The sequence below is a fragment of the Poecilia reticulata genome, chromosome 20, assembly GCF_904066995.2.
Source record: "Poecilia reticulata chromosome 20, P_reticulata-male-v2, whole genome shotgun sequence".
In the NCBI taxonomy this organism is placed as follows: Eukaryota; Metazoa; Chordata; class Actinopteri; order Cyprinodontiformes; family Poeciliidae; genus Poecilia; species Poecilia reticulata.
Genome location: NC_088849.1, coordinates 15,154,982 through 15,181,587, shown reverse-complemented (window position 1 = coordinate 15,181,587; position 26,606 = coordinate 15,154,982). Strand labels below are relative to the sequence as shown.

General features: G+C 42.4%; 3 protein-coding genes across 4 annotated transcripts; 1 reads left to right on the top strand and 2 right to left on the bottom strand.

Annotated features, from left to right (window-relative positions):
* Positions 1-1,625: 1,625 nt before the first annotated feature.
* On the bottom strand, positions 1,626-3,938 carry si:ch211-140b10.6 (uncharacterized LOC103456628). Its single transcript, XM_008396290.3, has 3 exons — positions 3,773-3,938; positions 3,303-3,377; positions 1,626-2,252 (listed from the first exon to the last, which is right to left on the bottom strand). Exons 1-3 carry the CDS (start codon positions 3,796-3,798, stop codon positions 1,886-1,888), a joined length of 468 nt encoding a protein of 155 aa, XP_008394512.1. The 5' UTR covers positions 3,799-3,938; the 3' UTR covers positions 1,626-1,885.
* A 732-nt stretch (positions 3,939-4,670) lies between these two features.
* Positions 4,671-18,693, top strand: lnx2a (ligand of numb-protein X 2a). The gene is made up of 11 exons (XM_017301981.2): positions 4,671-4,933; positions 7,818-8,374; positions 13,271-13,506; positions 13,590-13,727; positions 13,804-14,003; positions 14,701-15,123; positions 16,101-16,274; positions 16,432-16,609; positions 16,700-16,925; positions 17,125-17,283; positions 17,931-18,693. Exons 2-11 carry the CDS (start codon positions 7,971-7,973, stop codon positions 18,064-18,066), a joined length of 2,274 nt encoding a protein of 757 aa, XP_017157470.1. The 5' UTR covers positions 4,671-4,933; positions 7,818-7,970; the 3' UTR covers positions 18,067-18,693.
* A 632-nt stretch (positions 18,694-19,325) lies between these two features.
* gtf3ab (general transcription factor IIIA, b) lies at positions 19,326-26,593 on the bottom strand. 2 transcript variants are annotated; one of them, XM_008396291.3, is made up of 9 exons: positions 21,504-26,593; positions 21,337-21,431; positions 21,165-21,261; positions 20,998-21,086; positions 20,838-20,911; positions 20,675-20,755; positions 20,369-20,601; positions 20,030-20,083; positions 19,326-19,928 (listed from the first exon to the last, which is right to left on the bottom strand). In XM_008396291.3, exons 1-9 carry the CDS (start codon positions 21,726-21,728, stop codon positions 19,794-19,796), a joined length of 1,083 nt encoding a protein of 360 aa, XP_008394513.3. In that variant the 5' UTR covers positions 21,729-26,593; the 3' UTR covers positions 19,326-19,793. The 2 variants fall into 2 exon arrangements, with proteins under 2 accessions (XP_008394513.3, XP_017157321.2); XM_017301832.2 differs by lacking the exon at positions 19,326-19,928 and having other exon boundaries at positions 20,058-20,195.
* Positions 26,594-26,606: the final 13 nt, after the last annotated feature.

Sequence of the window (26,606 nt, the reverse complement as noted above, 5' to 3'; positions counted from 1 at the left end):
GAGCGCCGATGTTTAATGGGGCGGACTCTCACGCGCGCACGCAGGGCCGCGAGAGGCTAATGGCTAGCAAACACGGCGAGAGTGCGGCGGCCGCAGCAGCCCTGTTTGTTGTCGCCAAGGGCTCTTGTCCGTGTGGAGCTGCTGGGTGAAAATGGTGTTAAATGATGCATCTAGAAAAGTGTAATGGATACATGTTGAACGCAAGACAGGGGTGACAAAACGGTGGTGGAAAATAGGACATCCCCGTGTCCGAGCTTTCCACTGCGCGTTTCCAAGACAACTGCGGCTGCTTTACCCTTTATCTCGCAGGTCAAGCAGTGTTTGCACCCATACACATCTATTTATCAGGCTTATTGTGCAGACAGGATATATATACAGATTAATTAGAGTATCACTGAAAAGTTCATTTATGTCACTATTAAGAAAAGTGATACTCTGGATTTTTTTCCCCACCTGTGTGGTTTTATTTTAAGCATTTATTTTATGGTAAATTGGAAGATTACAGGTTACAGCTAATGACAAACAAAAATCAAGGTTTTTTGAAAATTAGAATGTTGTGTCCTACAAAATTATGTGGAAAACTGCTTTCTGCATCAGCTGACTCTATTTAATGTCTACAAGGAGTGTAAGCTTGGTCACTGCTAAAGAACCTGGCTGTTCACGGAGTTCTGTATCCAACCATATAAAAAAGGAGGCTTAGTGAAAGTAAAAGGTGCTGTAGAAAAAAAGCAACAGCAGTAACCGAAGCCTGCAGCTTGAGTCTGAGTTTTAAGAGTCACCACACTGGGGTTATAACCTAACCCTCAGGGTGAGAGTTGTTGCATTCTTTGTTGTCAAATCTACTCCAGGACAGAATCATCTGTAGGATTTTGGGGAGCCATTTCACCCGAAATTGTGTTTTATCAAGTCTTACGTTTATGGAGATTCTGATTTAATTTTTCAGCAGAACTTGGTACATGTAAACACTGTGAAAAGTACCATACCTGCTTTAATAGCCCTAGTGTCATTGTTCAAAAATATTTCCTGACCTAAAATCCAAAGAGAATCCATGGAGTATTGCTCAGATGACGATGAGAGTCATGAGAACCAAAATTGCAGACGGGCTGATAGTCTTCTTTAAAGCAGCCTGGGCTTCCTTAACACATCAATAGAGCCACATGTTGATTGTCTCCATGGTGAAAAGCACATAAATATATATTTCAGTAGATGGTAAAAGACTTGGGATTGGGGCAGAGGTCTTCCAGATGGGCACAACTCTACAACACCACACACTGCGATGTTCAAGAAACAAGGCTGAGATTATTTGAGCTATGGTGTTTTAGAAATAAGGCAAATCTGAGATCACTTGGACCAGAGAGTAAAGGTGTGTCAGGAAAACATGTTCTTTTTTTAAAATCTGCTTTAACAAACAAAACACTTCCAGATAGCCTGACAAAAACTTGGACATGCGATAAAACTGAGCTTACCCTGTGGCGACAGCAGCCTGGGCTGTGTCAACACCATGACGTGTGAATAGCGGCTGAAGAATAGTAATGGCATTATAATGGAGGTTCGGTGAAACACAGCTAGACCTGAGCGCGAGTCAAGTGAGAAGGGAGGAGGAGAAAATGTTTGCTGAAGAGAGATTTCCGGGGAGATGCCAACGTAACGGCAGCTTGAGCTTTTATTAGGTCACATTTTAGTGAAGAAGAACCAAAAAGAACAATAAATACACATTAATCTCACCAAAATCTTGAATAAAAAATAATCAGTAAAACACACTTTACTTTTTAAACCTAAATTATGTCTGATAAATCGCAACCTTCTACATAACACCAGTTCTGAAAGCCTGAGATGGTTCCGAGTGTGGTGAACCGCCACCTCTCCCCAGACAGAGCCAGTCCGCTTATGAAGTCTGTATCCGTCTGCTTCTGCCTCCATTTCGCCCATCGTCGTGTCTTTTGTTTCTGTCGTCTCTGTGCCTGCGCTGCTGGTCCTTATCTCTGTCCAGCCTCTTATCTTGACTCGTGCGGCCGTCCCTTCGAGGAGGAGAAGGAGAGCGTTTACGGTCTGTGCGGCCTCCGTTACTCCTGTGATCCGCTGGCGGTGATCTGCTGCGGTCACGGCGCTTGTCTGGGGACTCGCTCCTCATGCGTCCTCTCGTGTTGCTGGAGCGGCTAATTCTGGACACGTCGGAGTGGCGCTGCAGGTCTGTGGAGCGAAGCGTGTTGAGGAGAAAACGCTTATTGGTGCCCTGCAGGGGGCATTTCAACCTGTTAGGGAACACAGAGGGTCAATCCAGCCATTAGAACGTCACTCAGAGAAGGAGATGGATGTGATATAAAGGAGTCGAATGATCATAACTCACATGGCACCAGGGATAGACTTTGCTTTAAGATGACTTCATTCTGCCTTTTGCTATGTTACAATCACAGACTCTTATAGTATGTTACTGGGATTTTTTTTTTTTACACTAACACAAACTATAAGATAATTTGAAAAAAGAAAAAAAAGATAAAGATACAAAAACATTTTACAAGTAAAAACCTGAAAGGTGTGGCATGAACATGTCTTCAGCCCCCTTTATTTTAGATATATTCAACCTATAATTTCAGTATAACCCATTTCTTTTATGAAGGCTTCAGAAGTTTGTTAGAAAACAAATAGCATCAGGGGGATCAAGGGACAGAAGACAGGTTTAAAGCCGTATTGGGATATAAAGTAGGGATGCATGATGTATCGGCATGTCTATTGGTATCGGCTGCTGTCATTTTTAACATATCGCTACTGGCCTGATAAGTAAAACTAGGAAGATATCAACAACCCTTGTTTAATTATATCTTGCTAGGATTTGTGTATGTGTTTCAAAAGGGGAAAGTCATATGACGGTTTTACTGATGCACTTCAGGATTATGGAGTGTTTAACTGAAGCAGAGAGGCAAAGAAGGCAGCGCAGTCAAAGATGTATGGAAATAAATAATATGTATGATATTGTTAAATTACATAAGTATTAATATTGTATAACAATATTTGCCCAAATTCTCATCCCTAATATAAAGCAATATCCCAAACTAATAATTCTTCAATCTATTATTTTAAAATGCTCCACATATGGCACAAGAAAACGAGCAACATGGCCGCCCACCTGTTGGTCGTAAAATCTTACTAAAAACAGGCTAAAAATTCCACATTTGGAAGAGCATAGTGAGTTTGGATACTTTAGTGAGAGATGGGGAATTAGAAAGTTTAACTGTAACTAAAAAAAGACATATACCTCTTCAAAAACCATCAGAAATACATTCAACACAAGAATCCCAGCTCACCATCCTGCGGGGCCCATGGTCTCTGCTCTCAGCCGGGCTCTGTCCGTCTCCCTCAGGAGCTCCTCTACAGCGCGCCTGCATGGACAGATGGATCCACAGGAAAGTTGCGTAATGTAGAAATGGACATGAAACTGAGCTCAAACAAGACGTAAGCACTCAAGGTAGAGCCAAAGGGATACGAAGAGGTGAGAGAAAACTGCAGAAGTGAATCATATGACAGCGGGCTGTGTCCCCGTTTAACCCGAGCTGCTGATCATGAGCTTCACCGAATCGGCCGAGTTTTAATCACACGGCGCAGGCATCTTGAAGCAGGCTAGTCCATGGACGCATTTTTATAAATATTACACATAAAGAGAAGTGAACATGTTGCTAATGGACTGGAGGTACAGTTTGGAAGTGAAATAAGCGCGGACACTGTCCGTTTTACGTTGACTGGGGAAAAAAAAAAAAACATCGATTAAGTTACTCACTTTTCCAGATCGTTATCTTCTGCCATTATCTTCCGGCTTAAAACAAACAGTTATGAGCTGTTATGCAAAGAGATACATCATCTTTAAATCAATATCTGCAGTGTTAATGTTGCATTCCCGTCTGTTTACTTCCCCGAGAGGGCCTCTCACCAAGGACCCTGTTCTTTTGGCAGCCGTGAAGAATGCCTGATTCGTGAGTTTCTGACTATATCTGAGTAATTTGGAGAGCTGCTGATGTTTTCCTGAACTGTTTGACATGCTAAATTTCTGTTTTAAATGAATATTTAATCTTAATTAAAACAAAAAAATTTGATTAGAAGTCATGTTTCATGTCCGTTTTATTTTATCTTTTATGCAAATTTCTCAAAAGCTCATCTACCTGAGCTGTGGCCCCAAAATCCAGGAGTTGGAAAGGAGCATGGCAGATCAGAGAGCAGAGAAAGAAGAGGGACGTTCAAATCATACCTGTAAATCATATTGGGTAAGGATCATATCACTGACTTCAACATCGTTTGCCTTGCCTAACCATGCGGCGAGACACAAATTGAAAGAGGAGCACCATAAGCAAAAGAGGCATAAGAAACAATTGATGGGGTCCTCCAGGACATCTGAGTGTAAAATATCAGATAGGCAGACAGACTGACAGACAAACAGATAGGTAAAACTGTAGTAAAGGCAAAATAAAATATGTTCTTTCTTTGAGTTCTTTTTCCACTCCCTAAATGGATGGTGCCCTGGGCGAAGAGCCACAAGTCCCATATTAAAAACTACTGAAATGCATGAGAGAATCTTGAGAAAGACATAAGCCGCCCCCCTTACAATGTTGCATGAATATGAAAATTACATGCGTTTATATAAATAAATTAAACTCAAGACAACCAAGGTTTTTAAAAGTAGGTTTTTGTACAGGCAGATCACAAGCCACCTCTACCTCAGCTGGCTCACTCATACCCCGCCCACTCCCACTTTGATTGACACAAGTAGGCGGAGCCAGCGTCGGCAAAGGCACGGGGGCGTTTTCGTGCGGGTTTGCGGTCCGCTCGGTTGCGGCGAATGCGTGATCGAAGTCCCGCCGCTGACAATTGTCCGCCTCCTCCCCCCCTCCCACCACCCCTGTTCGGGGCCCGAGCGCTCAGCGCGGAGGAGCCGCCGGCGATAAAGGTAGCTATCATCCCTCACATCTGCATGCATGAGTGGTGGTGTCAGTGTGTGGCTGGCTTTGCATTGGTACTGTCGCTTCTTCTGTCCTTCTGTCCTCGCTCTGCCGCTCCTGGAAGGAGGGTGGGATGGAGTCAGACAGATGGAGAGGTGTGGGGGGGCCGGAGGGGGGGGGGGGGGGTAATTTCAACATCGTTCCTGTCTAAACAATCGGAAATTATGACGCTGCAGTTTGTGCGTTGCCCAGAAAAAAATGAGGATAATGACAGCGAGAGGGGGGTAAATAAACAAACAGACAAAAAAAAAAAGGGGGGGGGGGATGCAATTTCCAATTAAACCAGAGACAGTTTTTGTTATCATCAGCGCTTGTCTGTCTCGTAGTTGTGTGGAGAAAAAAGCAGGCAGTTGCCACAGACCTTGCAGAACAGCAGCAGGCCTCCTTCTTTTCATCTCCCCCCCAGGATGAGGGGTTTTATCAAAATGTAGGCTAAACCGAAAGGACTCGAGTTTTGAGATCTGTGGCCTTAAACATCATGCCATGTTTGAATAAGTAACTCCTTTATGTATCACTGTGGTATTTGATTATGCCTTGTAAAAAAACAAAAAAAAAAAAAAACAACACAGCACAGGTTTAGTCCTGTCATTTATTAATAGGTTATATAAAGGATTGCTGTAATGATTTACAATCTTCAAGTTTACTTCTAGGTTGCAACAGAGTCCTGCTCTGTTTAAAATGGATCTCGGTGTTTTCATAATTAGGACATCTGAAGTCTTTACTTATTGACAAGGTTAGTTTCTCAGGGACTGCTGCCTAAAAAAAAGGCTCCTGTGCTTGACATGTGCTTGTTTGCTTTTTTTGCTTGCATGCCTGCGTGTTTTGTGGTGATGTCACAGCTTTGTTATAGAAACAGAGAAGCCTTGTGTCTTCATGATTAATTCATGTCCAGCTACGGGATGGGGACAGAAGCGTTCCAGTCACACATAAAGGAAGGAGACGTACATGTAGGTAACTGCTGGGTACGGGTGTAGATTTAAAAGACGGGGGGGGGGCAAAATGTAGCTAAAAAACAAAAGGCAAATCAAACGGGGAGGGGGGTGTCTGATCACCATGTGACGAGCTTTCGTGGCTGTAGTGGGGAGGAGTAGAGAGCATCCTGCTGGGAGAAGTGCATCTGCTGTGTGCCTCAGTCCCCTGCATCCTTCGCTGGCTTCACTCTGAATGTCAAGCCCCAGTGAGCAGAACAGGATCCAGGTCGTCATGGAGACAGGAACAGAGGCAGGTAGTCACTGTGGCTTGGCCGGGCCAGCTGAGGGGAGAAGCACGCCCTCTGTCGTCAGCTGATGGCATCAAGCCCACACAGGAAGGGGAGTGTGTGGTGATGATGAGGTTTAGATACGGTGGATCACAAGTACACCCCTCCTGTCAAATTGTTTTTGTAAGGTAAATAAACTTGACTATCAAAATAATGTAAAAAAGTGATACACATTCTGAATAATGAAATCCTAATCAAATTTATTAGTGGAAATACCACACCATGGCAAAGAAAAATTTGTAACTTATTTCTCACTTGGGCCCTGAAAAGGATTTCTATTGCTTTTATGCATGTAGTTAATGGGTTGAGAAGGAATTTACTGGTTAGTACTGAGGATTAGAAGACTATAGCCTATGTGCTTTGGAATGAGGGGTATACGAATAGCAGAACCAACACTGAGGAGGCATCTGCAGGTTTTGGATCCAAAATTACCAGAATTTGAAACTCTTCATAATTTCATCAACCAACTACCACCATGCCTTGTGTTCCAATGGTGATCTTTAGTGTTATTTATATACCAAAAATGCCTTTGGGTTGTGTGGTTTTGTTTATTCGGACAATGACACCGTCTCTCACAAAACATTTGAAGACTGTAGCTGCCTGGTGTCACTGGAAGAAAAGAGTAATCTGCAATGCTATTCCTTAATCAGGATGTGTGGAAAACAGTAGAGATAGTTACAAAAAGTCCTACAACATGGCTTTATTTCAGGTTAATTCGACTCACAATAAATGCTGAAATTAAATCAAAAGTTGCTTAAACAAATTAATCAGTCTACATTAATGCAACCAGGTTGGTGTGCCTTTATTTATCTTTTTGGACTTTTCCACCTAACTTATATTTTTAGTTTAATTGTTCAACAACAAATATGTAACATTGAAGGTAGAAAAAGTTTCGAAATTATTTATGGTGTATTTTATTATTTTTTTTTTACATTTGAACAGGGTTGTGTAAACTATTTAGAGGCAGTGGAGAGCTGCTGTAGATCTGAGTAGACTCTCCCCTTTGGCTTCAGGGAGCCCCAATGCTCAGCTTAGTGCTTTATTTCAGGATCTTGCTTGAGGCAAGTCCTTAGTGCCTCCACTGAACATTGAGTGTGTATAAATCCAGCCTGTCACTTTCCTTTGTTCTCCCCTCTCAGCATTTGCAGCCTCCGTCCCTCCCTCCTGTTTGCCGGTTGCTTTGTGTCTGTTTACACATCCCCGTTGATCTCTTTCACCGTTCTTCAAATCTCTTTCTCTGCCTCCGCTGCTCCCTGCCTCCTGCTGACTTTGCCTCTGCTTTTGTCAATCCCACTTTCTCTGATCTGAGTCCTCTCTCTGCCTCAATCCCATATAATTCCCTCTCTGTGGAATTGGAAGATTGGAGCAGGCGAGAGCAAAAGAGAGATTATACCGTCAGATTAGCGGACAGGAGCCGCAATACATAATCTCGGCAGGCTCTCACGCACGCACGCACTTAGCGCAGACACGTGCACAAGGCATTTGCCACACGCATAATTTCGCAAGCGCATAATGAGATGCTCGTTTTCCTGAAACAGCTGTTGAGCATTTCTGCTGTGCCCTTTGACCTGCAGGGCTATGTGCCATCAGCCGCTGGAGGGCTTCTGTCCTCTCTGCAACCTATTCAACATCTGAGGCCTATGGGATAGGAGTGTGTGCCCCTTCCCGTCCCTGCAGCCCAACTGGAGTCATTTGTGCCAAAGCTGAGCTGCGCCGAAGGAGAAGCGATGGGCAGCCCCGGCTGCGACGTAGACGCAGTCAAGCCCTCGGAGCCGCCCCTGGAGGCCGCGTGTCCAGAGTGCGGCCAGATCCACCGCAGCTGGGAGAACCACCTTTACAATTACCGCCTGGAGGTGGACGACGACCTTGTGTGCCACATCTGCCTGCAGCCGCTGGTGCAGCCGCTCGACACACCGTGCGGACACACCTTCTGCGCCCGCTGCCTGCGCAGCTTCCTCCAGGATAGGGATTTCTGCCCTCTGGACCGGACAAGGCTGCAGCTGCAGGCATGCCGCAGATCCAGCATCCTGGTGCACAAGCTGCTAGACAAGCTGTCCGTGACCTGCCCTTTGAGTCCCGTCTGCTCCCTCAGCATGCCTCGATGTGACCTGGAGGCGCACCTCAAGCACAGGTAATAAAGCTGATGTAATTAACTTATAAATCAAGTGACGGATTGATGCAAGCTGTGTACACATAGGTCAGACATTATGTATGCCTGTCAATTGGTATTTCATAAACAATTTGGAGATAAGGAGACTTCTGTTTTATGGCAGTCTGTAAGATATCTACAAAATACTTTACTGGTTTGGCAGTTAAGTGCTTGCTAAGCGCCGACAGCAGAGATACCATAATTATATTTTCTTTTGAGTAAAAATTTGCCAAAGCTATCAACAGAAGTATTTTTTTATCCTCTGGGATCATGGTGACCCTGCCCTGAATTTAGTACCTCACACAGGTTAAACAAAGCCCTCTATGCAATAAGTCTGTACAATAATTTACCCTCATTAGGTCAGTCAAATGGTGGTATACATCAAGAAGTAGTCCTTGGTCCCAAAAATATTCACTATCTATCTGCATGCATTTCTTTTGGATAACCTCTTCACTGCAATGATAATAATTTCCTTTTCTATGCAGATGATATCCATCCATCCATCCATCCATCCATCCATCCATCCATCCATCCATCCATCCATCCATCCATCCATCCATTTTCTTCCACTTATCCGGGGTCGTGCCTAAAAAAAAAAAGACTCCATGTCCCAGACGCCTCAGTGATCATGCAGCCTCTTTTTCTGATAAGTTGGTCAACCTGGGATTTTTTTCTAAACTGACCATGATTAGTCATGATCAGATTCTTGCACATGGAGATTATTGTGTGCGGGGCTCCCCACAAGGACCCCAGCAGCGGAAAGGCGCACACATCTCCAAACTCCGCATTGGATGGTTGCTTGGAGACTGGAGGAAGCTGTGAATTCATCTGGTTGCAGATCAAGCTGCTGATAAGCAGCTGAACATACTGACAGTATTTGCTTCTCTGCAGCAAAGCTAAAACTGGTTCAGAAACCTCCCACATATACTTAGGAAAAAGATGGAGATTGTGAGGAATTTTTCTAGTGCAGATCTGACACGTTTAGTGGTGGTGGTGCAGTAGACGGCTTAGAAAGCAGTATGGAAGATTAGATTAGGTTATTATACCGGCACTCGACTCGACATACCGAAAAACCTCATCCTTTCTTGTGAAAGCTCATTGTTGTTGTCGAAATAAAACTCGTCTACCAATAAAAAAATAAAATGATTTTAATGTTGCAAACTGCCTGCCTGAACTATTCAGTCTTCATTGTCTTTTTTTTTACCAGTATCTAAGAATCAGATAGATTTACCCACGTTACCTTTAACTTCTACACACTTTGGCTGTCAGCCCATTTGGACCAGGTGCTGTCAGACCCAGAAGGGATTATTGAGCTGCGGGTCATGTGATGGAGGATTAGTGGTTCCCTACCGCAGTCATAGGTTGGCTGGCCAGCAGGTTCATGTTCTCATTTCACAACTATGCTGGGCAACTTCAACACCAGAGATCTTTTCAACCACTTCTTCTGTGAAACGGCCAAGGGCAACCCAGGCCTGTGGTGAGTTGCACACGGTAGTGACGTGATGACAGTTCTGGGGATGTAACAGAATCTGTTTCTTCCTGGTGTCGGCTTGAGTTTACTCTCTTTTTTTTTTTTTGTACTTGGTTTGACTGTTTTAATTGATTATTCCATTTTTCTATAGGACACAGGTTGGTATGTGTTTGCCAGTTTCCTTAATCCATCTAGTTTGCTGTAGGATATTCAGGTGTGAAAATAGGTAATGTAAGTTATGCAAATATGTAAATATCCTGTTAAAATATAACGATTTTGTATTTAAGGATAGGAGTAGACTTAATCAATGGTGTATGCATGAGTGTTTGACACCGGATTACCACTGGCTATCCACTGCCAGCCTAACGCCACACTGAAGTTGAGGATGTGTTCCTTAAGAAGCTTAGCGTGCCGTCTATACCAGTATGATAGAAGCGGCTGTGAGACAGGTGCTTTAATAGGAGAGATGTTGATTTTTCTTTTAACTAAGACTGTGCCCTGTTGTGCCATCTCCTGCATTCAGAAACTAGCATGGCCTGCATTTCTCAGGTGTGACTTTGAAACAGTCTTCAAATCTTAAGTGTTCTGATCTTTAATGTTCTAGTTTGGTGATTGAATTGGTCATTTCAACAGCTGAACTTTCTTTCCCTGAAACCAAATGAGGGTTTCCTTGGGATCATTGTCACGCACAAAGTTACGCCCTCGTTTCATCTTTAGATTCTAGTTAAGAATATCTCGGTAAATATGCAAATACGTCATCCCTTCAGTTACACGGTCCTCGTCACATCATGAGGTTCACACCTTCAAGACTCACTTTTAGTGTGGCTTTTGTTTTGGTGATGTCCAGTGACATCAAAATATTTTAACTTTGGTCACGTTTGACCAGACCATACTCCCCCTGCTTGTCCAATACTCTCCAGCAAGCGTTAAGAAAACTTCAATTATTTTTTTTCATTAGTGGAGCATTGTGCTGTGAGTGTGTAATGTGGAATTTGAGTGCATTACTTCTTGTTTCCCTTACTTTTTGACTCTTTAGACAGAGGAGCAACTAGTTGTTTTATGGTGAAATTATGTTAGTTCCACTTCTGGATTATGGCTTCAACTGTGGTCAATGGAATATTGAGAAGTTCAGAAAAGATTATCGCTTCGGTATGTTTCGCAACAATAAGGTTGCAGACTATCAATTACTACCAAACTAGCCATTCTGCCCTGATTGCTTTCCAAATATTGATAGAACTAATTTTCCTGTTTGTTTTTTTTTTCCTGTGGTTTTTAAAGACCATTTTGACTAGGTATTCAATAACTATTCGCTGTATGACTCTCGTTTAACACCTTCACCCTAATCATGGACCCGGTGAGAATTTTATGACATTTATCCAAAAAGTCGACGTGTTCAATACTTATTTTCCCTTTTGCATGTTGAGATGTCAAGAAGGGATGATGTAAGACAGATCAAATGAGTTTAACAAGCTGACATTTTTAAGTAAAGATTACTCTCTGGCCCCACGTGGGTTCCACACACGCTTACCCTGCTGCAGTAAGAAGCTAATCGGAGCCAAGGGTCTGCAGTCCACATGTGACATTGAGAGTCAATGTTGTTTATGTTGCGGATTAGAACACAGGACAACAGGGCAAAAGATCTGCCAAAATGCAACGTTTTATTTGTGGGCTTGTTCGTTATTGGTACCAAAGAAGTGTCTTCTGTAAGGTTTTCTTTATTATTATCTGACCAGTGCATCTTTTGATTGAAAACAGAGCCTTTAGTGCTTTTTCCTACTATCCTTGCACAAAGTTCCTTTGAATGTTTCTCAGCAGACCTTTGTTATGTTGCATTACCCACCTCCTGTATACCGCTTGAAGTAAAGACTGCAGGGTCAAACAAGGATGTGAACGGTCTAATCCTTTGAGTCCATTTGTTGGTGTGTATTTTTAAAGAAGGGTCTCTCCTTACATTAGCAGCTTTGATCTTTTCATATTCAACCTTTTCAAGCACATAAAGCAGTTGTCTGCATATATGGGGACGGATGCAATTCAACAGCTTTTATTTTTATTATCGAATCCAAATGAATTGCATATCTCACCTCTTTCTGGTTCTTTATTGTCATCAAGAAGTTTCTACCAGCTAGCCACAAACTTTGACATCTCACTTACAATTATTCCGACTTTGTGCATCATAAGCAGTGAGTCAGGTTTTTGCAAACAGCGTGCAAATGCATCACACTTGAAATATTGCTGTACCAAATATCGCATCCAGAGAGTCCTTTGCTGTTGCACGTGATAATATTATGACAACTGTGATTCGATGCGAGAGCTCCAACCCAGAACCATTTTTAAATGTACCCATGTATGTCACAGGGTTTATTTAGCATCCCTATTTAAAATGAATCACAATTGAATGTGATTGAACTTTATTAAGACAAACATTTACAGTTTTTCTAAAGTAAAAAAAAAAAGGCACAATCCATTAGTGATAACTATAGAGTGATTATAATCCAGCTTCACAGTGTAAATGCTGCGAGTCGTCTACAAATTTATGGCTAGAATACTAAGTTTGACCACAGATGTCACTTCTCTTCAGGATAACACAACATGGAAGATTGTTTTGAAATATCTTTAAACTTTGTTTGAGTTACGCCATTTTTCTTACTTTTGTTGTGACTCTACACGCCACTGTTGCCAGAATTATCAAAAATAGTTTCATCTTGCTCCCATCTTGCAATTGAAGTTACAAGAGTGGAGTCTGAGGTAAAGCTTAGAAGAATGGACATGCATTATGAACTGTATTGTCTAGAAAACACTGACTTATAAAGAACAAGTCAGTGTAATGGAGATTTTACATAAAATTTTCCAAGGACAAAATATACAATGCTTTGAAAATGCTGTAAACTTTGCCCTTTTCACACCTGACCAAAACCATTACAAAGAAAACATGAATCGACCAAAACATGAACAGATGAAGGATCTCGCCAAACAATTGAAGCAAACCATTTGGCATTTCCAAGAAGACAAGAAAACAACCCACCCCATGAAGCTGATATTTGCAGAGAGAAAGCATCCATAACTCCAAATTGTGCAGAATCTATTTCAGGAAAGAAGCAGAAAAAAAAAATGTGTTGGTTAGAATGGGTCATAGTAATGCTTGTCTTCACTCTGAAATAGGTCCAGCTTTTCAGCATAGAAACTGATGCAGAATTCAACATCAATTTGTTGGGAAAGGATTTCTCAGTCTATGCTTTACTTTAATTTAGGTCCATGCAGTTTTACTTAAAATGGCGTCAAATTACAACAAGTCCCAAAGAACCTACCAAGTAAAATAAGTCCAACTCATAACCAATTATATAGTTGTCAAAAAATCTGTTGCAAATAGAGGAATCTGATGGCGTAACAGACCTGTTTCTCGGTGAAAGGTGTCCTGGGACTCGGTGTCAGCAGACAACTGTGGACGGGCCACGGTGTGAGAGCGGCGATGAGCGAGCCATGGTGACCACGCCTCCCACGTCGCCTCACTCCCCGCAGACAGACCTGAGAGACCGCTCGCCTTCGCCGCACTCAGGCCCCACTACCGCCTGCAGCAATGGATCTACGTGGACCGACGACGCCGGCCTCGACAACCCTGCGTTTGAAGAAAGCAATGAAGAAGACAGTGAGCTGATCCTCCAGGCTCCCTCTGAGTGAAGGCGGATGACATGCTAAGACTTAACTCTTTGTGTTCCTGCCCGTTTCCAGGTGTGGTGGGGTTGGAGTGTGTGGTCCCCAGGGTGAAGCGGCCCCTCAGTAACCCCTGCATCCATCTCCTCCGCTCCGTCAGCTCCACCTCCTCCGGCTGGGACTGCCCCGAGTCTCCACCTCTGTCTGCAGAGGAAGGTAGGTCATCCTTCATTTCTCTGCGCACGCTTGTCTCTGGTGAAAGCGACCTAAAGCTGTTTGGTTTGTCTTTTAGGGTGTGTGAAGTTGCCCTCCCTTCCCGAAGGAGAGATAACCACCATAGAGGTCCACAGAGCCAACCCGTACGTTGAGCTGGGAATCAGCATCGTCGGCGGAAACGAGACGCCTCTCATCAACATAGTGATTCAGGAGGTGTACCGAGACGGGGTCATTGCACGAGACGGGAGACTGCTGGCTGGAGATCAGATACTGCAGGTGAGGGATCAGCTTCTGCTCATCATTTATAAAACATTCACTTTTTCTATTAAAAAAAATAAAAGGAGGCATGTCTCACTTAAACTCAGAAATAAGTTAACTTCAGATAGTGGCAGTGATTTTAAAGAGGCAATATCATGAAGTTTGTAGGCACATAATTCAATTTTATTGCACAATAAAGTAACTGTGTTACCTTCAGTTGTCAATGAAATTGCGCTTCTGTCTCTTTAAGAAGCTTTTGCTCTGACACTCCGCCTTCAGCTCGTCGTCACAACAGTCCTCCTCCATGATGCCGTTTACAACGTTTCTAGGAGTGCTGCACTAAGATGTAGTTCGTATGATAAGCTCAGCAGAGGCGCAATCCAATCAGGTGTTTGCTGATTGCTGCTGCTGCTAGTCTGGAGGAGCTGACAGCTCCACAAAGCTCCAAAGAGGAGATGTGTATAAATAATCAGCACTTTGTGAGAGCAGGCATTTGGGCACACTGGATGGCTGCCAGGGGAGATTAAAGTACTTTTCAAATATGCATGAAAGAATAAAGGCAACAAATACATGTCAAAAAAAGTTTAAAAACTTAAAGGATGTATTCATTGTTTAGGAGCAGAGATAAAAGATAGCATATTAATCATTAATTTCTATTGAGAATAAAAACGTGTTTATATTAACGCACATCTGCTCTGATGAATTTGTTTCCAAGGTGAACAACGTGGACATCAGTAACGTCCCACACAGTTTTGCCCGCTCCACCCTGGCGCGGCCCTGCACCACCCTGCAGCTGACCGTGCTGAGGGAGCGCCGCTGTGCCTCCAGGGCTCCTCCCTCCTCCTCCTCCTCGTCCTCCACCACCCCGGCTGTGCCCCACGCCCCCTGCTCCACGCCCGAGGGCGCCCCCTCCAGCCCCGCCACCCTGAGAATCACGCTTCACAAGCGTGACTCCACAGAGCAGCTCGGCATAAAGCTGGTCCGTCGAACGGACGAGTCAGGGGTGTTTGTGTTGGACCTCTTGGAAGGAGGCTTGGCCGCGAAGGACGGCAGACTGCGCAGCAACGACAGAGTGCTGGCTGTCAACGATCAGGACCTTTGCCACGGCACGCCTGAACAGGCGGCTCAGATCATACAGGTGTGGATGCAGGTTGTTGTGATGGTTAGATTATTTAGGTATATTCAGAGGAGGAGTAGATTCACAGTACTGTGCAAAAGTCTTGCGATTCCTTGAACAGGTTAGAATAGGTCTATGGGCTATGCAAAACATGCTCATTACATTTTGCTCACAAAATCATTCTTAGACAATGAGATTTCAGTCTGTTCAGTTCTGCTGATTTTGAGCTCCTTTCAGAATCAGCTGTTTTAGGGCCTCTTGTCTTTTTAAATCCAAATAGCTGCTGCTGGCCACGCCCACAACTCAATGTTTACACTCTCACGTGAAAATGGCTGCAAACAGATGCACAATTATGCAATCGTACATCTTTGAAAAGCAGAAGAAGAGCCTTCTGCACAACGAACAAGAATGTAGGAAGTGATTCCTGGGTGCTAAGTCAATAACAAAACACTTGTTTTCCAGGAGCCATTGTACAGCGCATACAGTGGTAAAACCAGCTGACCAAATGTACTTTTGTTGTTAGGTGATGGGCTTCTCTGGGGTTGCTAGGTAACAGCACAGTGTGACTCAACAATTGGGAGGTTTTTGAAATGGCTCATTTTCCAAATATATACATACAAAAAAAACAAAAAAACGTTTTGCTAAAAGGAGCTGGATGGTTTTGTAAGAGCTTGGGCTATTTTAGAAGCAACTGAGACCCAAAAGGAAGTATAAAAATATGCAAAAATTAAGTTTTGCAAAATAAATCATAGGTAAAATAAATACAAAAAAAAATCAAAAATAAATAATTTCTACATATATTTAAATAAAACAGAATTTCTATTAAAATATTGTAAAGCAACTGGTAGTATTTTTCTACAAACTCACATTAGATACAATTTGTCACCATTTATTCTGTAAGTTTCGATTTAATCAAGATACTTATGTAGAAAATTTTTTGTTTCAAACAAAGTTCTGATGTATGAGAGGATTGAAACACCATCTCTGTGCTTCTGCAGGCAAGCGGAGAGAGAGTCCACCTCCTGATCGGCCGACCTAACAAACCAACCCCACCCCCGCCGCCAAAATCAAGCTCAACCAGAGACCTGTACTGCCTTGATCACTTCCTGCCAAATCACAGCTCTACTCCAAGCCCTGTGCCCGTACACCTGTCCCGCACCAGCACTCACAGAGTAAGGTTTTGTGTGTGTGTGTGTGTGTGTGTGTGTGCGCACGCGAGTTTTCCCATCTGCACACTGCATAACTGTATTTTTAGCTTGGAGTCTTCAGAGAAGGATGCGTCTTGGGATGAACTAGAAACGTTTGACTGTGGTTTCTGACGTCTCCCAGGATCTGTCCCAGTGTGTGACATGTAAGGAGAAACACATCACCGTGAAGAAGGAACCCCTGGAGTCCCTTGGCATGACCGTGGCAGGAGGCCGGGGCAGCAAGAGCGGGGAGCTGCCGATCTTCGTGACAAGCGTTCAGCCACACGGCTGCTTGTCCCGGGACGGACGAATCAAAAGAGGTGCACCCTCGTTTTCAGCGGCCAGGAGTCAGGTACACCTGAGCGTTACCCGAAAAACTCTTTTCTTGTTTTTTGCTTCCTTCCCATCAGGTGATGTCCTGCTAAGCATCAACGGTCAGGACCTGACATACCTGAGCCACAGCGAGGCTGTCGGGACGTTGAAGGCCAGCGCCGCTTCGCCCTCAGTGCAGCTGAGAGTGCTGGAGGTCACCATGGTGGAGGAGCACGACCATGACGAGTTGTTGCCTCACGGCCACGACAGCGACTTTGATGCAAACTGGTCTCCCTCGTGGGTCATGTGGCTGGGCCTGCCCAGGTGAGAAAGACCAGCTCAAGCTCTGCCTGTCGATGTTTATCACATAAAATGCCAATAGAATACATTCAGGTTTGTTGTTGTAACAAATGTGGGAAAAGTACCAGGGTCCTTTCAACTCTCAACTTTAAAGTAATGCAGCATTTTAAAAGTGTGAGTAGATGACTTTATTCTACATACTTGCGCTTTTCTGTTCTTGCAGCTACCTGCACAGTAGCCATGAGATTGTGTTGCGGAGGAGCCATCCCGGAAGCTGGGGCTTCAGCATCGTTGGGGGCTACGAGGAAAGCCACGGCAACCAGGCATTTTTCATCAAGACCATCGTCCTCGGCACGCCTGCATACTACGATGGCCGCCTTAAGTGAGCAATCAGCGATTATTACGCAACTGTTACATAGTTTCCCAGAAATTGTAAGTTAGTTTCAGGAACTTCCAAATTACTTTACAAAATATATTGCATACTTATTGTGTAGTTTCTGGAAATTAGAGCCCATTTTCCTGAAACTCTCATGGATTTTACCGGTTACTTTCTTTGATACTTACATGGTTATTTAAAAATATATATATTTTGTATTTTCCGCAAATTTAACTAGTAAGATCCATAAAAGTTTCAGAAAAGTTGAATATTTCTGTTATTTTGAGACTATTTTCAATTAATGTATTGATAATGGAATAATACTGCATGTTTGCCATCTCAAAGACCTTAATCACAACTAAAATAAATAAAATAAAATAAAAATATATACACATATATATATACACATATATATATATATAACAGAAACCATAAATAAACAAAATTATCCCTACAAAAATGGATCAGAATGGAAATTATTCAACTAATTGCAATTTATCTTAAGATCGATTGCTTATCGCGACAGGCTTAGCTGAACGAAGACGCGCGTTTAGTTTGCCACATTATGGTGAAGAAGGTAAATAACTTTGCTCTGTTCGAAAACTAATTTTTGCCGCAGTGTAAAGTCCACTTCTCAAACTGTGTTGCTCTAGGTGTGGAGACATGATAGTTGCAGTAAACGGCCTGTCCACAGCAGGAATGAGCCACTCAGCTCTGGTGCCGATGTTAAAGGAGCAGCGCAGCCGGGTGGCGCTGACCGTGGTCTCCTGGCCCGGCAGCCTGGTGTAACCAGGACAAAAGTCAGCGGGCTTCACCCAGAATGTTCTAAATCGGGAACAACCTCGGCCAAAGTGAACTACTGTACATCGCTCCATACCGGGCTTAAATCCAGGACCAAACACATCCAGGACTGTTGTAGACCCAGCAGGACCAAGCGGGGTGGGGGGTGGGGGGGGAGGGAGGGGGGGACGATCCAGATTGTCACTCGACAGACTGCACTCCTGAACAGACACTGCTGTGTTTCATATGGTCATGTTGTCTTCACTCCCGCGGGGAGAGCCGTGCTGCAACTGTTAACATGCAGTCTGTGCTGTATTCACCTCACTGAGCAGTGGTAGAACCTCAGGGTTTTATTCAGGTGGAGGCATCGTTGCAAGTCCGAAGTGTTTCAGATGAACGTGATCTGATCCTCTGCCGTCCTAGATGAGAAAAATACAAAATAAGAAACACAAATCCCCTTCATCGAATTGTTCTGCTGCGCCAGCGATGTTTCCATCTGAATGAACCCAAGGCCTTATTAGAAACCTGCCGCATCCTGAGGGAGGTCAGCCCTCAGGTATCATCACCATACAACCAGCTGACCTTTTATACATGTGTGAATGTGTGTTTTGTTTAATAAACATTTCCTTTTAAGGATTGACGTCTCCATGTCTTTGATTCTCTAGAAAGGCTCTTCAAAGAAATCACTGCCAAAAATGGTTCAACTCACCAAATATCCATCAACCGGTCACTTCACTGCAATTTTTAATCTGAACACAAAATGGCTACATTTAATTTCTGAAGCACCTTTTGTATCAGATTCAAATGCAGAACAATTAAGACTGAATAAAAATGTTTCATAAAGTACGTTCAACACGTGGACAACGGAAGGGTCAGAGCCCTGCAAATCATCCCTCTAATGAAACATGGTGGCAGCATTTTGCAGTGGGAATGATTTAATAGAGGGCAATACTGAAAGAATCTTATTGGCCGCAGTGAGATTTACCCCCAGGACGGCCTTAAATGACCTCTTCAAGCTTGTCCTGCAGAGGTTTTTGCAGGACAACTTGAAATATACAAACTGCAATACAATGGTCTTGGAATGGTGCCGTTTCAGCTCATCGTCATTTGAGAGTCTGTGGTGAGACAGAAATGGCTCAGATTGATACGCGTGTCAAATAATTGTTGGCAGATTTGTCTAGAATGTGCTGGTAGATTTGTAACCCAGGAGACTTGGTGAAAGGTGATAAAGTATTTAACCTCAGTGACCAAATGCACTTCACAGTATGCTACTCGTATGTCCACTAAAATGCATCCAGTTGAACTTTGTGATTGCAACTTGATGAGAAGTTGAAGCAACTTTTTCCTTAATCGCTTTAAAGAGTTAAATGAAAATTGAAGTCCATCTTCCTTTGCCCTCCCAGAAAATCAAAAAAAAAATAAAAATGCATTTAAACAAGCTGCTGTGCCTCAGATGCACTGAAGATCATTACATGTCATTGTAACAACTACCCCCCCAACCCGTTTAATTTTGACCTTTTTATTCTCAGCAAGAGCATAAAAAAAAATATAAAATTATACAATAGTAGCAATAGCTACCCATACACTAACTTGAACTAGTAGCTTTAGCACAAAAGAAGTGTAGAAAGTCTGCTTGTGTTGTGCTTTGAATGGGGGTTTATTCACACTTTCAGAATCGGTAGGAAGTGTACGAATGCTCCCCAATTAAAGGTCACGCCTAGACTGACGAGTAAGATTCAAGATACGTTTTCCTCCAGAGTTGTGCTGTGCAGCTTTGCAGCAAGCTCGCTGGTTTCTTCTTGATCATCTGCAGCCGGCCGGGTGGCCTCCTGTGCAACCTGCGAGGGCTTGTCCGTTTTAGGCTTCCATTTCTGAAAGGAGCACAGAGAAATGTAAACCTAATGATGATGATAATAATAATAATAATAATAATAATATGAACAAGAAATTGAGGACAGCATGCATAATTTACCTTCAGCTTTCTTTTTGCAGGGCTGTGAACCACACCATGTCTCCTTAAGCTTTCCTGTTGCGCAGGAAGTGTGGAATATCATTTTGTTCAAAAATAATCCATTCATGTAATGTTTATGAACAAGTCAGAAAGCTAAGGGTTTCTCCAGGACTTCAAAAAGAGTAACCTGTATTAGAGCAATAATACAGGTGAATTTACTGAAACCTGTGGATCTTTGAAAGGGCTAAGAGTTTGCACTCGACCTGCTAAATCAAACGAAAGGCAAAAACTGATCCCCCTTTGAAAGAGTGGCTCTAAAAAGAGCTTCAAGTTAAGATATTTTGCTTCATTGTCCCTTACCTTCAAGGCAAAGCTCTTCCCACAGCCAGCATGTGCACAGGAGAAGGGTTTCTTCCCTTCATGGTCTCCCAGTACGTGACTCTCCAGTGTAACGCGACGGGTGAACTTCCTGTCGCAGCCCTCTCTGGGGCACAGGAAGTACCTCTTCTCCCCAGAGTGAGCACGCAGCTCGTGCAGGCGCAAAAACCAGGTGGTGTTGAAGAGTTTATTGCACTTTTCACACACAATCTTCTCTGAGAAGAAACTTTTTTTAATAATTGAAGTTCAGGAAAAAAAAAAGGCACAAGTATAGCAAGGCGTACAAACCTCTGTGTTGGGCTCTGTGCTTCAGATATTCAGTCCATGTTTTACTCAGTGTAGGACACAGGTCAAAGCTGCAGGGGTAACCTGCAAAACGAGAGGCAGCAGCTTCAGAGAGTAACTGAAAAAAAAAAAAAAAAAAAAAGAAAAAAGAAATTCGGCCACGAACCTTGATGAACTTTCTCGTGATGCTTCAGTTTGTCTCGACTGGGAAAGTCTTTCCCACATCCGTTGAATGTGCAGCTGTAAGAGGAGAAGCTTTTATGCAGAGAGAAAAATATTGGCAGTTTTTTTTTTTTATATTTTGAATGTTTCTAATATCCACTTACTGAAAAGCCAATGGTTCTCCATGCTCACATTTGTGAGCTTTTAGTTGTTTCTTCTTGCTGAAATCCTTTTCACAGCCTTCATAGTCACACTACAGCGGGGAAAAAACGTACATGTGCAAAACAGAAAATTTAATTTTCAGCTTAACCAATAGGGTGAACAGCTGTACTTTATATCTGTCTTCCTGGTGCTGGTGGTCTCGAGCTACGTGGTTCTTCATTGTGGCGTTTTTCCCAAAGGCCTCCAAACATCCATCCATGGGACACCTGCAAACCAGGCAGGTAACTAATAACACCCGGAAGGTGACTTTTCTAATTTTAAACAACAATCGTGGGTCTTACTTATGTGGTTTTTCACCGCTGTGCACTCGTTCATGCCTGGTGAGCTCATAGCGAGCGCAGAAACTCTTCTCACAGCTCTCACAGGAAAACGGTTTCTAAGACAAACCCACAAGCTTCAGTTGAGGACGCAGGAAGAACAGGAGGCGGCGTCATGCAGTCAGTCTTACCAATCCAGTGTGTTTGCACAGATGAGCCTCCAACTTCCACGGCTTCCTAAACGTGGCGTTGCAATCAGAAAAAGAGCAAACGTATGTGTTTTGACTTTGCAACCGTTCACCCATCTTTAATAAAAGATGCCAGGTATTTTTTGTTGTTGTTTTCTCAAACAAGGGTTTGTGAAAACTGGCAGGACACTCAATGACCCACAACCACCAGCTCCACCTGGGCTTCATTTATCTAATTGGGATGTACCATTCCATTCAGAAAAGGAGTGTCCTGCCATGTTTAAGCCAAACAAACAGGAGGAGATGTTTCAGAAGACCCTCTAATCAGATTTACTGATGTAAATATCTACCCTTTTTTGTCTGCTTCCACTCAATCTTTGGAGAAATGTCAGCCAGGCTTCCTGCTGGATGTGCCCTGAACTTCTGATCCATGTGGTGACAGGCAGGAGGAAAAAAAGGCGTCTGATTGTCTGCATCTGTATGACACATTCAGATTTTACTGCCCTAATCTTAATCTTATCTCTCTATTAATAGCATCTCCTTTGAAGGTGTGATTTACTGCTATGAAAAAAGAGTTCCTACCAAGATTCTGTGTAGTGTTGCCCATAAGTAAAAATACACGAATAAATTAATATTAATTACAAATAATAAAATAAAAGTAATATTTCTAAAATTGCCAAACAGAGCAAATTACTCTTCACTTACAAATGAAATAAATTTTTTAACTTTTTTTATTTGAGTGTGTCTTTATTCATTTATTTCTTTATTGTAAAGAACCAGGAGTTTCTTTTGTTTTTTTTTTTTAATTTTGGTTCTGTCTTTTCCTGGGTTTATGAGACTTTTTGAGCATGCATTTCTTTTTTATAATTTTCTACATTTTCAAAACTGGCTGTTTTTGTCAGTTTTGCACGTCTTTTTTATTATTTAGGGTGTTTTATTGGTACATGCTTTTACAGAAGTTATAATTGTATTTCTGGAAATGTTTACTTCTGATTTATGCTATTGGATAGTGTGTTAAATATTTTCTGATTCATTTTCTATTTTGTCTCTTTGCCAATTGTTTTGTTGATTTTCAGACTTTTCTAATATGTTTCATTTTTCACACATAGAGGAGCATTTTTTTTGTGCCTTTTTTATTTGTTTTGTAGATTTTTTCTTGTTGCATTTGTATAAGTCTATTAGTTTTCTGTTACTCTACAGAATTTGTCAATATTACAAAGATTTATTAAGGATTTCAGGTCTTTCTTATTTTCCAGTATCTAAAATCTTTTTGTAGATTTTTTGTTTTGTTTTCAATATTTTGCATTTATAGGTGCTTTTATATACGAATTGTATTTTCTGAACCGTTTCCTCTCTCATAAAATAGTTCTGATCCTTTTCAGTTTTCCCTGCACAATCAAATGCAGATACTTGGTTGAATTAGCCACCAGATTAGAACTGTAGCTGCAAAGTATAAACCACATTTATATTTTTTTCCTCATTATGATCAAACAAACACACACGTTTTTTTCTACTAAACAACATAATGTGCGTATGTCATTTTAATCCTTTCAAAAAAAAAAAAAGGTGCTGGACAATCCAGAGACGCTATCTACTTGTCCAAACATTCCAGATCGCCGTATGCGCCCATGCTCTGCCCTCATGTGAAACCTTTGACTGACTTTTGTGAATGAGGCCTATTGAGTGCGCGTTGGGCGTTAGCTCAGCGCCCTCCCACGCTCTCAGGTAAGCATGCCTGGATCCAGTAAACTCTGTTATCAGCCTCCTCCTCCTCTCCTCATCCGGCGCCCCCACTACCACCACCGCAGCCGGCAGGGAGTGGATCAATACAGCTGGCCCGATAGCCACATATACCCCTGCGCCCACACCTGGCTGCCCCCTGATAACCACAGAGTCTCGCCCCACCTATCGCACACAGAGATACAGCATGCGGCAGCTCTGTGGGATTTTCCTGCATCCTTGAGCGCATCCCAAACATCAGAGCGACTGCTGATGCTCTGTTTCATGGAGCAATTAGGTCAGACTATGTTAACTTCTTTATTTTCTCACTTAGGCCTCTATGTTGTTTCCTTTTAACATGTCACATTCTAACTCGGACTAGTCCAGGTAATCTGAAATGGTGTGAGCTCATATTGGGATATCACGCTATGCAGCAGCTCCACAAAACAAACCGTGTGCATGTCCTACTATCTACTGTTTGCCTGTGTGTGTGTATGTGTGTGTTGTTAATGTGTAACGACCCGGGTCGATACAGCTGCTCTGAGCTGCTGGCTGAGCTGACAGACTCAATCTGTGTGTGTCAAACGTGTGTGATTAAGGAGTTCATAGTGCTCCGCAGCTTTTATCCACAGGCCTGGTCTCTCTCTCTCTCTCAGCCCCACCTACCAACTGGCTTTGCGTTCTCCCTCTCCCCTCGGTCTGCGTGCTTTTTCGTCTTTCAATCAGTAACTTCCATGAGTCAGTGAGAATTTGAAAGAGCCCATGAAAAACAGGAAGAAAGTAACTGATCATGTTGATAGAAAACAAAAGGAGGGGATTTATGTTAGAGAGAATGAAACGATTGCTTTGAAATGTGTTTTCATAATCTGACAAAACTTTGCAGATTACAATATCTGAATACTACGAGCTGGATCCAAACCGTGCCGATCAATACCAAGGGCTTTGGCTGCCAGCCTGCTCATTGATTGATTGCATCTTGTTTTTCTATCTGCTTTTCCTGGTTTTATCTCTTTGGGTTGTTGGACACTTATTACTCTGTACTGATAAGGCTGGTGTCTGAATCCTCTGACCTCAGGCCGAGCAGGACGGAAAGGGTTAGGGTGGGTTCAAATATAGGAGCACCTTAATTCGTCACACATTAGAAGATTCATCATCCACTTGCAAATATAATGCCTTGTAAGGTGTTTGTAACCCTTAAAGTATTTCACAGTTTATGTGACAACCACAGATGTCAGTGATTTATTTATTTTTTCCCTGGTATTTCATGTGAAAGACAAACAGAAAGTTGCAAATAATTGCAGGGTAGAAGGACATGGATGCGCTCTGAAAAGTGTGGCATGAATTTGTATTTAGCCTCTTTTCCACTGATCCCCTTAAATGAAATCCAACACCAACAGTCATTTTCAGAAGTTGTCAAGATGCTAGGGTCTTCCTCTATAATTTAATCTGAAAATAATAATATATTGTGGAAGTTGATCCACCTTAACTGGCCATTTGCATGGAAAGATATGGTGGTGGCAGCATCAGGATGTGGGGAATGCTTTTCATCATCAGGGACAGGGAAGCTGATGACAAAAGACTTGAGTTGGAAGTGGACACTAAAAATACAGCCAGAGCTATAAGTAAATAGCTTAGCTCAAAACTTATTTGGTAAGGCCTAGCCAAAGCACAGACCTAAACTGATTTGTCAAGACTACATCTGTAGTAAGACTAGAAAATAAAATGCATGTTCACAAACACACTTCAATCATTTTCTTTGCACTTTGAAAATAAACCTGTCACATAAAATTTGAAAATGTTTAAGGGGTGTCAATACTTTGGCAACTGTAAACCTACTTTTTACTTTTAAAAAAATGTAAAAAACACCCAAATAATTGCAGAGCATAAGGAAAAGGATGTTAGTGTTTGCCACAAGAATCCTTTGCTCCTCTCCTCCTTCCTAAGCTGCCTTATCTCAGCAAACTGTTCCTAATTTGTGTCAATATTGGGTAAAGTACTGAGATGGGGTTAGATAACCTATTTGTCACATAACCAACCAGCCATTCAGCCTCCACTGATTAAACAGCACACATCAAGTGGCCCACACCAACAGAGACGTGGCTCTTTATTATACTATTTCCGTTTATTAAACGGAGCAAGACACACAAAGAAGAAATGATAACCCAAATATTTTTGCATCAACTAGGAAAACACACTTCAAATTTAATGTGATTAAATACGAAAGTTTAACTCGAGCATTAAACTCAAACATGGATTAGATTATTCTATAACCAACACTATCTGAATGGTCAAGACAGAGAGCAATAATCGTTCATATCAATAATACTAAAGCTGCAGGTGGACCTCTTGGCTCAAAACAAGAAGTTGGTGCACACTGCCCCCTGCTGGACAAACAAGAAAAGCTAAGTGAAGCAATGGCTTCCAACGACGTAAACTGTCCGGTTTGGAGCGTCAGTATTAAATCATCTGAACCTCCAGTTTCCCGAACAGCTGCAATTATTGCAAGCTACATATATTCTCAGGTTAGGTCCTGAGAAAGCGCATGACTTACATTTGCTCAGTTACATTTAGTTGACCAGCTTTATGACAATGTAAGTGATTCTAAAACTATTTTTTACTGCACTATGCAACTCTTGCTTGCACAGAAGCAATCTTTATAAAGATATTTATTTTTGCTTTTAATATTTTAAAAACAGACAATATTTGAAGATTTTATCATTTGCTTTTCCAATTACAGCAAAAAAAAATTTACCTCAGTGAATTTTGCCAAACGTAACACTGAAAAATTGCTTTTCAGGATTTATGGTTTTCGCTTTTATTGTGAAGGTTTAGGAGAGAATTATTTGGAGTAAATGTACAACTAAAGTGCTTTTCTGAGCCAGTTAAGAAGTTACTTCATCTCAAAATATTTCACAACACCTCAAAGTTGAGACGTTTACAGAAAGTTATAACTTCTACACGTCTCTCCTCCGAATAGCTTTTGTTTTAACTTTCATCTCTAACGGTTGTCCGACTCCAGACCTCAAGGACCAGTGTCCTCCATGTTTGAGGTGCTTCACAGCTAAATATCTTCACAGTATTTCAACAAGTGCAGCAGGGAATTCGAAATACACAATTCATCTAATTCAAGCGAACATCTAACATATGCAGAACTCTTAAAGCCCTAGGACTGAAGCCGGCCACCACAGTGCTGCTCTGACCAATGAGAGAACTGCAGTCTGGAGCAATAGCTGGACCTCTAAAGGCATTCGCCCTGTCTGTTTGTGGTTGGTGCAAACAATATGAAATGCTTGTGACATAGGCCCATCACTCTCAGTTCGCCGGTGAAATAAGGTGCGTTTGATTTCATTTTTTGGAAATCAAAGGAGGAGAATCATCACTGAGTGA

Coding starts and splice junctions, on each gene's coding strand:
- si:ch211-140b10.6 (XM_008396290.3), bottom strand. CDS start 3,798: ATGGCAGAAGATAACGATCTGGAAAA. Junction 3,378..3,772: donor GAAGATAACGATCTGGAAAA/GTGAGTAACTTA, acceptor CTGTCCATGCAG/GCGCGCTGTAGAGGAGCTCC. Junction 2,253..3,302: donor ACCATGGGCCCCGCAGGATG/GTGAGCTGGGAT, acceptor GTTCCCTAACAG/GTTGAAATGCCCCCTGCAGG.
- gtf3ab (XM_008396291.3), bottom strand. CDS start 21,728: ATGAAGCCCAGGTGGAGCTGGTGGTTGTGGGTCATTGAGTGTCCTGCC. Junction 21,262..21,336: donor AGCGGTGAAAAACCACATAA/GTAAGACCCACG, acceptor CCTGGTTTGCAG/GTGTCCCATGGATGGATGTT. Junction 20,756..20,837: donor TCACGAGAAAGTTCATCAAG/GTTCGTGGCCGA, acceptor CTCGTTTTGCAG/GTTACCCCTGCAGCTTTGAC.
- lnx2a (XM_017301981.2), top strand. CDS start 7,971: ATGGGCAGCCCCGGCTGCGACGTAGACGCAGTCAAGCCCTCGGAGCCG. Junction 16,275..16,431: donor CCCGCACCAGCACTCACAGA/GTAAGGTTTTGT, acceptor GACGTCTCCCAG/GATCTGTCCCAGTGTGTGAC. Junction 17,284..17,930: donor TACTACGATGGCCGCCTTAA/GTGAGCAATCAG, acceptor GTGTTGCTCTAG/GTGTGGAGACATGATAGTTG.